The 10,337-nt window shown below is 37.7% G+C and overlaps 1 protein-coding gene across 2 annotated transcripts in view; it reads right to left on the bottom strand.

The window, feature by feature from the left end:
- The window catches only part of HGF (hepatocyte growth factor), an 87,211-nt gene extending 82,180 nt beyond the window's left edge, over nt 1–5,031 (bottom strand). Inside the window, exons 1-2 of one of the 2 annotated variants that reach the window (XM_006155767.2) lie at nt 4,883–5,031; nt 4,486–4,623 (exon numbers count right to left, since the gene is read on the bottom strand). In XM_006155767.2, coding sequence (XP_006155829.1) covers nt 4,486–4,573 — 88 coding nt within the window. In that variant the 5' untranslated portion in view covers nt 4,574–4,623; nt 4,883–5,031. Of the gene's footprint in view, nt 1–4,485; nt 4,771–4,882 lie in introns of those variants that run through there. The other variant, XM_006155768.2, reaches the window with a different exon arrangement.
- Nucleotides 5,032–10,337: the final 5,306 nt, after the last annotated feature.

Below are 10,337 nucleotides of genomic sequence, written 5' to 3'. Positions count from 1 at the left end.
TATTATATATAAATTTATATATATATTACATATATATATAATTTCTCAAATGAACTCTATAAACTAAAAATAAAGGATTAAAGTTGACCTGACATACTTCATAGAACCCTGGTTGATACTCTGAGTTTTTTTCTCAATGCAATATGAAGGCAAGCAGTGAAGACTATTCTAGATAAAAGAGGTATCTGTGAGACTTGTTGGTTGTGCTTATTTTTACAGATCCTCAGTTATCCTATTGAAATGTGTTAATGTGTGGTGTATCTCATGAAAATAGTCTACCTTTCTTGCTGGTAAATTTTTCATCTCTAACTTTTATCTAAAGATCAAAAAAATTGTGAAAACTCAGTAACTGTGATTTCCCTTTTCTAGATAATAAATAGAAGCAAAAAACTTGTCTGAGGCTATAAGGCTAATCAGGGGCAATTGGAACCCGATAGGATCCCCTTCCTATTATTTGATCTTTTTGACATAGGAACTTTCTCTTGGGATTCAGTCATTTATGTTAGGATAGTAAATACTCACAAATATGAAGTTGGAGCTAGTTGTATATCATGTAGTCCATGCATCTATAAAATTAATTCCTTATACAATAAAAGAAAAATTCAAAACAGAAGTCATTCAAAAACAGCATCTGAAAATAAAATTCCTTTGCTGAAAATAGTTTTGACTTTCTCTTCCATATGTATTAACAACTGATGCTTGTTTTACTGAAAACAGTTAAAAGCCAAGCTTAATTTGGGAAGAAACTCAAAAATATCTTTGGATCAGATTTTTGCCTACTATTTTTTATGCGTGACTGTTAGTGAAGTTCATAAACAAAATACTGAAATGAAATCAAAGGTTGAGAGATCATTGCAAATTTGTTATGCTTTCCTATATTTTAAATTACAACAATTTTTTTCTCTTCTTCCAGTATGGGAAAATATTCTAGAAGCTATATTTCCTAAGGAACCTGAAGTCCCTATTTTAGCACTGAAATCATTAGGCTCCTAGTGGAAAACCTACAAACAGAAAGTAGGGTCAAATGTATCAAGGTGCTTGAAGAAAGACACATTTCTCCCTCTGGTCTCAGGGCCTCACACTCATTTCTCTCAGTACCTCATATATTTTCTTCTCTGTGTGGACTAACCATTGACTTCAAAGGAAAATCAAGCAAGGAAAGGATTTGCAGGGTGTAGAAAGAAGCAGGAATCTGCTCCACATACTCTGAGAAACCGACCCACGTGATTAGTGATTAACAGCTTAAAGTGGCAAGACATTAAGATGAAAGTACACAAACAATTAATGAAAAGCAATAGTTTTGACTGGAGGCGTTATACGCTCCAAAGACAAGAATCTCACATAGAAATCCAAATTTCCATTGTTATTATCTAGGGCTTGAATTTTACAAATCAACAATCATCTCCCCTTCTTTGGAGAAAGGCAACAATATCACAAATAAAAAAATCACGAAGAAAAAAAAAGGTGTCAGATTTAGGTTTATATTGGTATTTGATAAGCCACATAACATTATTTTCTTCTAATGAGATTCATGAAATGAATTCATGTTTGATGTGATTTTCGAGGCCTCCTTAGATACTCCCCTCCTTTCCCTTCTTTTCACTTCCATGTTCAGGATGTCTTTGTTACAGAAGCCTTCATCCAGGCCTCTGCCATCACTGTTTCTGCCCACAGCTCTTCCTCCAAACAGCAAAAGAAGCAACCACACTGAAGAACAACTTCAGTCAGGTATCTGATCAATGCAAACATTTTCAGGTGCTGCCCATGGTAATCATTACGGAGACCACATGGTTTAGCATGGCATTCAAGCCAATCCATTCTACCCCATCTTTCCTTTCCCATCACAGGCCTTATTTCTCAGGTACTTTATACATCTATCCCAATGGTTACCTTCAAATACTGTGTGAAGATCCTTTCTGGGGCATCCCTTATGTTTTCTAACCCCAATGCTATGAGCTACTTGTGTCCTCCTAAATTAGATACCAATCATTCTGCCACCTATCTATCTATACTCAGTTTATGCATCAAAAATCCCCTAAGCCTGGTTTGATTTTCTAAGTAAGAAATGAACTCTTGACCATAGTATAATGATATTCCTAACACAGAGGTTTTTTTCATATTAGCTGAATTTTTTTAAGTAGTTCTTAGTTGGTTTCACAGGTGATTGGCCTCAGGATAAATTTTTAATACTTTGTGCATATCTATTTGGGTAGGAATCTTGACTCTGTCCATTAATTAACAAAGATAATTGAGAGCTTTAAACCCAAGTTTCCTTATGTAAAATGAGTCTACTAATGCCAATCTTATTAGAATTAAATAAGCTTTACTTTAGAACTTGGTCCATATCAGTTGCTCAACCAATAGAGATTTCTTTCTCATTTGTTCAACTTTAAATTCCGCACAGACTCTTGTGCAATAGGTGCTCATTTAATGCTTCTTTTAATACAGAAGATTGGATATTGGTTTCCAGTGTAGGTAGACGTAAACGGAGGATACGTCTATGTAGACCAACCCCTACATGGATGACTTAGGTCCAACTGTATTGAATATTTTAAAGAAAAATTTTGGTAAAGCATCTCCGTAATGTATTCTGTTCATAACTGGCAGTCAGTGTTTGTATAGTATTCACTCATTTTCTAACAATGTGTTACTTTATAATATAAAAAAATAGACTCATAGAATAAGTCAAAATATATGACCAGAACAAGTAATAGCAGCAACAAAGCAACTTCCAAACCTCTAAATATTCAATATTAGTTGACATAAAAAAAGAAAGTTGTATGCTCTAAGAGTCTAAGAGGGCTTCCCTTAGATGCTTCATTTCAGAGAATATTAAAAAATATATATGACAATTTTAGCATTATCTACTTCAGGAATTACAGCATATCTGTAATTCCCAACTGGCCTAGCCTTGCCTGCCAGCACACTCTTGGGCTATATTCTCCCTATACTCAGGAAACACAGTCATTTCAACATCAGCCAAAGTGAAATATAATTACAAATGTATATCTCCTGCCAAAACTTCGTGATGCATGCCAAAAACAAATAAGACATTGTCTAAGGTTGATCTACTGTTTGGGTTTTCCACACTGTATTCCCCTAACATCAGCACAGATGATTCCAGGTAACCATATTGTACATCAGAACAGCAACGCTTTAATCTTTAGCAATGAAAGCCCTCAAGATATTAGCCATGATTTCAACTTATGTTCATAATCACCTACACCAGCAGTTTTCATGCAGACTTGTTAACATGACCGACCTCATGTTAAACTCAAGTATGGTAACCAAATTTGTTTGAACTAACTTCTTTTTCACCTCTAGAAATCTTACCTAATGCTTTTACATTGGTCATTTCCAAACAGGATCACTTTCTAAAAGGGACACTTCACAAAAATAGCAGAACGCCAGGTGGGTTGAATTATTTCCCTTGTCATTTAGCAAATTCTCAGTTTCAACCCATATATCACATTAGAAACCAGATCAGAGGTACAATAGATTTTATATTGAACTTATCTCAAAAGATACAGACAGTTCTCTATCTAATGTTGCTAAAAGGCCATATATACCCACTGGGCATTTGTTCCATTCTTTTATTCCCCTGTGCCCACCCTTAATGTTCCCTGCCTTCTCTTGTTGGCACCCCAGCCACTACAATGATAATACAACCAAATACAGATGTTTCCTCTTGTCCTGATAAGAACAGAAAACTTCCTAAAGCAGCAAATGAGATCTCTACACTCCCAGGCAGTATGAACTCCCTAGCAGCATCTCCCCAACCTGTAAATCCAAGACAGAGAGTGGGAGAATGAGAGGAGTCATTCTGCAGCTTTAATCAAAGTCACATAATTTTTTTTTAATCTCCTTTCCATTGCAGTTTTAAAAGGGCAGATATCTATACCCAGGAAGAAAAAGAAAAAGAAAAAGAAAAAAAAAAAACCTTAGGAGAAAGGCTTTCTCTTTCATTTTTATAACATGCATGTACCCAGGTTTAATCTGCCTGCTCCAAATGAAACCTACATATGTCATACTTTGGCCCAGAATTCATTTGACTGGGTAGTGGATTGTCATGGAAAATCATACTATGGAAAAAGATGAGCTCTTGCTGGATTGACCATCTTGCTCCCCTCTTCACACTAGAACCTCTCTTCAGTTTTCAACTTCTCCAAACCAGCAAAGTTTCATCCAGTTTTAACACTTCATTCCTATACCATAATCTACTACTATCAGATAGTGAAATGAGGCTGGGTTGGTGGCATGAGGGAGGGGGTGTCATTGAGGGGATATTAATGATCATTTTAAGTGCTTTCCAACAGCAAAAAAGATTATCAAAAGCAAGCATCCTGAGAGCTTGTTGCAAACCGCGTACCACATACTGAGTTAAGAAAGGATGCACAGAACAGGGTTAGAGAGGGTGTTGGAAGGGAAAGGGAAGGTTAGCAGGAGAGAGTGATAAAACATAATCATGAAAAAGTGAAAACTAACCTGCGTAGGGGATGGCGATGGGAAGCAGGAGGAGGTGGAGGAGGACATGCTGCAGCAGCAGGACTGGCAGAAGTTTGGTCACCCACATGGTGCTGCGGGAAGGGCGAGCTGGCGGATCCCACTGGAGGAGATAGATGCCTGGTGCAAGAATCCAGTCGGAGTCAGTGTCTAAAAGAGCCAGTCGGCTCTGAGCTGCTTTTTATTACGATGATCTAAGTTTGTTGTGTGACTAACTGGAAAGATCTAGGTCTGAACTCCCTCTTACGGTAAGAAACTGTTTAACAACAGCCCTTTACTCTCTTCCAGTCCCCTCCTCTCCTCACCCACCCCCCAATAACAACACCAAACAGATCCCAGCCCCTCCCTCCCCACCCCCCCTTTTAGGAGAGAAACTTACAAAGGAAAGGTCACCTGGCCTGAGGCCAGCTTCAATTTGGAAGCTCAAGCTCCAGATCCCAGTGGCTCCTATCCGAGTAAGGAAGGGAGGAGCGAGGCTCAGCCCGATGGCTAAATCAAGGCACAAGGCAGAGGACCAATTCGCTCAATTTAAACAGGAAAATACGTGTGTTTACATATCAATTTGGGAAAAGAGGAAGGGGAAGCAGCCTAAGAAGAAAGCAGAGGGCTGTTTCTCAGCCAAATGTGCCCCAGCGCCTAATCTGTCTAGTTTCACTGCCAGAGCAATCTAGGGATTCAGAACACTGACACCAGTTCCCCTGGGCTTAGAGACTGGGAGGGGAAGAGATTTTTGAGAGATGGAGGGAGGGAGGAGGGGGACAGCGCCCAAGCAAGGCCAGCTGGGCCAGGTAGAAGGAGGTTAGGTAAAAGAAAGGTGTGGTACTGCAGGGCAAAAATTGAAAAAAAAAAAAAAAAAAGAAAACACTCAAATTCCAGGGGGTGGTGATTGTCCCTGTTCAAAGGGCCCAGAGCAGGTAGCTCTTTCCAAGAGCTTTTAGTGGTGGTAAACTCCCAAATTACCACAGATTTGCCCAAAGTACATAAAGGCAATGTGACTGGTTGATGTACTGATCTTTATTTTAAATGTCTGAGAAACAGTCACCCTCTGTCTGACCCTGACCGATGAATATACCATGGCTCTATGTCTTTGCACACTCACGCTTTCAGCTCTGTGTGTACGTGTGCAAGAGTGCATGCTGTCAAATTTAAATTGGCTGGTTTATTTTTTTCTTCTAGCAATGCTCTCTAGAGAACTTCAGAAAGTTTGTGGAAAATAGAATTAAAATAGTTTATTTGGATGCAAAAAATATTTTTAAGTAAATGCATAGTTTTTCCACTCATTTGCCTTGGACTTTGTGAAGACCTTTTGTGTGCACATTGTGTGCGTGTATGTGCATCTTCTAAGATTAATTTTCACCAGAAACCCTTTGAACTGTTTCACTTTGTGAATAGCAAATGCACCTCTCTTCTCCAATCCATCCCCCTGCATACACCCACTAGCCTCTTAAAATCTAAATGGAGGGATGCAGAACTTGCTGGAAAAGATCCATAGGTATCAAATGTTTCTGAACTCATTGCCCAGACCTCTCATTTTATTCAGAGGATTAGGTTTTTTCACCTTGCAGTGGAACGGTGGATGTTCAGATTATGGTAGGCAAAACCTTGCTTTATTTCTACTGGATTTTCAGTCGTCCTTGCCCCTATGTGTCTCTCAGGTGTAAGCAGGAGCCAGGGGCTCTGTGATAAAGGAGGGGAAAGTGGCAGAATGTGGAATGCGGAAATGATCTGAGCAGTGCATAGCCTTCCAGGAGTGGCAGTGGGCAAAATGCCACTCACCCACAGAACAGCCTGCCGTCTGCCTGCAGCTCCCATCCCTCTCCCCCCAGCTCCTCCACTCCCATCCCCCACCCCAGCCCCAGGCCTGATGGGTCCCTGAGACTATGGGATGTCTAGAAAACCTAGTGATTAGGAGGACTTCTTTTGGCCCATTTTATATTATCTTTTCTATTGCTATTCCTTCTCTTTTATCAGTTTCTTCTAAAAATAAAACAAAGCAATGTTAAAAACCGTTTGTCAGCCTCTCTCTAATCCAAGTATCTATTTTACTTACTTACTTTCTTTTTTTTTCTTTCATTCTTTCTTCCTTTCTTTCATTTTTTTTTTTATTGTCCATTATACTTTTTCAAAAACCTCAACTTCAGTGTGTTGCTTGACCATGGCTCTAAATTGTCTTACTTGCATCTCATTAGGGTCAAGCTGCTTTTAAAGACATGAGATTTTGGGGAGACCAGCAAATAGTGTAATGCCTATGCCGCTGAACTCCCACATACTGGACCATGATTCAAGCTCCCAGACATGGCAGCTTGAAACTCATGCTGGTCTCATGTGTGTGCATACCCAAGGTCCTGAGAGGAGAATGGAGGAAAAGGGATTGCAGTGTGGCCATCCCCCTGGGGGGTGATTTCTCGCTTTCTGTCTCTCTGTTTCTCTGGTGAACATACATGCCCTATAGCATAAATCTCTCTTTAAAAAAAAAAAAAAGACATGAGTTTTTTGGGTACATAAATTCTTATTGGTAAAGAATGAAGGAGATCAGTCTTCCTAAATATTTTCTCTCTCAAAGAAAGTAGAGTCAAGGCTGTAAACATTGTAGCAATTATCATTCCAAGTTGGGGACAAAATTAATCTGGGATAAGGGGTCCAGAAATTGAATAAGGCAGCTGAGCCCACATGGCTGACCACATGGTTCAAGTCCCAGTCCCGGTGGCTTGAAAAACACATTGGTAACATGTATGTGCATGCCCAAAATTCTGAGGAGAAGGAACTGAGGTGTGACCAAATCTCCTAGTGGAGGGTGCTTTCTCACTTTCCCTCTCTCTCTCTATTTCTCTCTCTGGTGAACACATATGCTCTATGGCAAATTAAATAATAATAATAAATTGAATAAATTTATTAGGTCACTTTTTATAATTATTTATTGTCACATTAAATATAAACAATTTAAACCTATTTAAAATGATATAGTTCTTTCCGATAGAAAGTATTTGGTTTATATTTATTGAAATCATAGCTGATACACACTTAACTTTTAGTGTATGCCAAGAATCGTGCTACACATTCATAAAATATTGTCTTATTTAATCCTTAAAATCAATTTAAGAAAGAATTATTGTAATTCCCACTTTATAGTTGAGGAAACATAAGTGAATTGTTTTTACTCTTAAATAACTTACCTCAGAGTTGAATGATGGTGCACACACCCACTAACCTCTTAAAATGTAAATGGAGGGATGCACATGATAAATCATGGTACTCTGTAAACTAATTCCGTATGGGACGGTTCCCAGCTCAAGTCTGGAGACCTCCCTGAGTACACCAAGTACATGCTTACCTGGACCTGGCTAAAAGCTGGAGGTAGATCACAGCTTCAAGACCCTATCAGGGTGCTCTTTCTCTCCCTATCTCTCTTGCTCATCAAAGACATAAATAATCATTTTTAAAATAATAATAATTTGTGCAGATCCCAAAGGAATAAAAATTCAGGTGCCAGATTCTAGAGATTGGTCAACCCAAACCCAATAGATTGGGGTAAATTTCTATAAACCTATGAGAAAAATCATGTGTTTAAGATCACAGTTTCCAGGGTCAGCTGGTAGCAAGGTGGTTAAGGCACTAGACTCCTACATGGCCAACTGTGGTTCAAGTCCTGGGCCTGGTGACTTCTTTCTCACTTTCTTTCTCACTCTTTGGTGAGCACGTGTGCCCCATAGCAAACTTAAAAAAATTAAAAGAATTATAATAATAAATAAAATAAACAATTTTAAAAAGATTATAATTTCTAAAAAAATCTAAGACTAAACATATGAGATGTTCAATAATACTTTGCAAAATAAACCAACATATTAATAATTTAAGACTTTCAAAAATATAATTGAATACACAAATGAAATAAAATACTAGTTATGCTATTATTTTGTAACAATGCTTTCTCTGTTCCCCGCTAATTACCTTTCTACTACTCAGGTGCTTATTAAATTATTTGTAGAAATTCCTAAAGAAAATGAGTATGTATGTGTTTTGATGAAAGAAATATTGCGAAGTGCTGTAATTTGTGTAATTATTTACATATAAGATAGATAGATACTCATTGCATATAATAACATCTTAAATCTGTTTTAAGATTAAGGCCTCTAATATCCCATGTGAACTAGTTAAATTATAATAAATGCAAACTGTACCTTTTTTTTTTTTTAAGTTACCAGAGGATATGAGCACCAGAAAGAGACCAAAAAAGAGGTAGAGGGAAAAAGCACACTGTAATCCCTCCTCCTCCATTTCTCCATTTTGTCAGGATTTGGGGCTTGCACATACACATGTCTGGTGTGTTTTTTAAGTTGCAGTGCTGGGACTTGATCCATGGTTGGGCACATGGATCCAGCTGCCTTAATCACTAGGCCACACAACTGGCTCAAAAACTGTACTTTTTAAAGGCACTTGGTTAAAAACACATAAACACACACACATATACACACAATAGCCAAAACATTTGTCTTCAGAATTCATGTGTTCAACCACAGGTGATGTTTGTAAAAATGTACAGTGTAACTAGTGATTAGGAGGACTTCTTTTGGCCCATTTTATATTATCTTTTCTATTGCTATTCCTTCTCTTTTATCAGTTTCTTCTAAAAATAAAACAAAGCAATGTTAAAAACCGTTTGTCAGCCTCTCTCTAATCCAAGTATCTATTTTACTTACTTACTTTCTTTTTTTTTCTTTCATTCTTTCTTCCTTTCTTTCATTTTTTTTTTTATTGTCCATTATACTTTTTCAAAAACCTCAACTTCAGTGTGTTGCTTGACCATGGCTCTAAATTGTCTTACTTGCATCTCATTAGGGTCAAGCTGCTTTTAAAGACATGAGATTTTGGGGAGACCAGCAAATAGTGTAATGCCTATGCCGCTGAACTCCCACATACTGGACCATGATTCAAGCTCCCAGACATGGCAGCTTGAAACTCATGCTGGTCTCATGTGTGTGCATACCCAAGGTCCTGAGAGGAGAATGGAGGAAAAGGGATTGCAGTGTGGCCATCCCCCTGGGGGGTGATTTCTCGCTTTCTGTCTCTCTGTTTCTCTGGCGAACATACATGCCCTATAGCATAAATCTCTCTTTAAAAAAAAAAAAAAGACATGAGTTTTTTGGGTACATAAATTCTTATTGGTAAAGAATGAAGGAGATCAGTCTTCCTAAATATTTTCTCTCTCAAAGAAAGTAGAGTCAAGGCTGTAAACATTGTAGCAATTATCATTCCAAGTTGGGGACAAAATTAATCTGGGATAAGGGGTCCAGAAATTGAATAAGGCAGCTGAGCCCACATGGCTGACCACATGGTTCAAGTCCCAGTCCCGGTGGCTTGAAAAACACATTGGTAACATGTATGTGCATGCCCAAAATTCTGAGGAGAAGGAACTGAGGTGTGACCAAATCTCCTAGTGGAGGGTGCTTTCTCACTTTCCCTCTCTCTCTCTATTTCTCTCTCTGGTGAACACATATGCTCTATGGCAAATTAAATAATAATAATAAATTGAATAAATTTATTAGGTCACTTTTTATAATTATTTATTGTCACATTAAATATAAACAATTTAAACCTATTTAAAATGATATAGTTCTTTCCGATAGAAAGTATTTGGTTTATATTTATTGAAATCATAGCTGATACACACTTAACTTTTAGTGTATGCCAAGAATCGTGCTACACATTCATAAAATATTGTCTTATTTAATCCTTAAAATCAATTTAAGAAAGAATTATTGTAATTCCCACTTTATAGTTGAGGAAACATAAGTGAATTGTTTTTACTCTTAAATAACTTACCTCAGAGTTGAATG

The sequence above is a fragment of the Tupaia chinensis genome, unplaced genomic scaffold (assembly GCF_000334495.1).
Source record: "Tupaia chinensis unplaced genomic scaffold, TupChi_1.0 Scaffold000466_1, whole genome shotgun sequence".
NCBI classification, from domain to species: domain Eukaryota; kingdom Metazoa; phylum Chordata; class Mammalia; order Scandentia; family Tupaiidae; genus Tupaia; species Tupaia belangeri.
The sequence above is the reverse complement of the archived record's forward strand: the minus strand, read 5'-3'. Positions and strand labels throughout refer to the sequence as shown.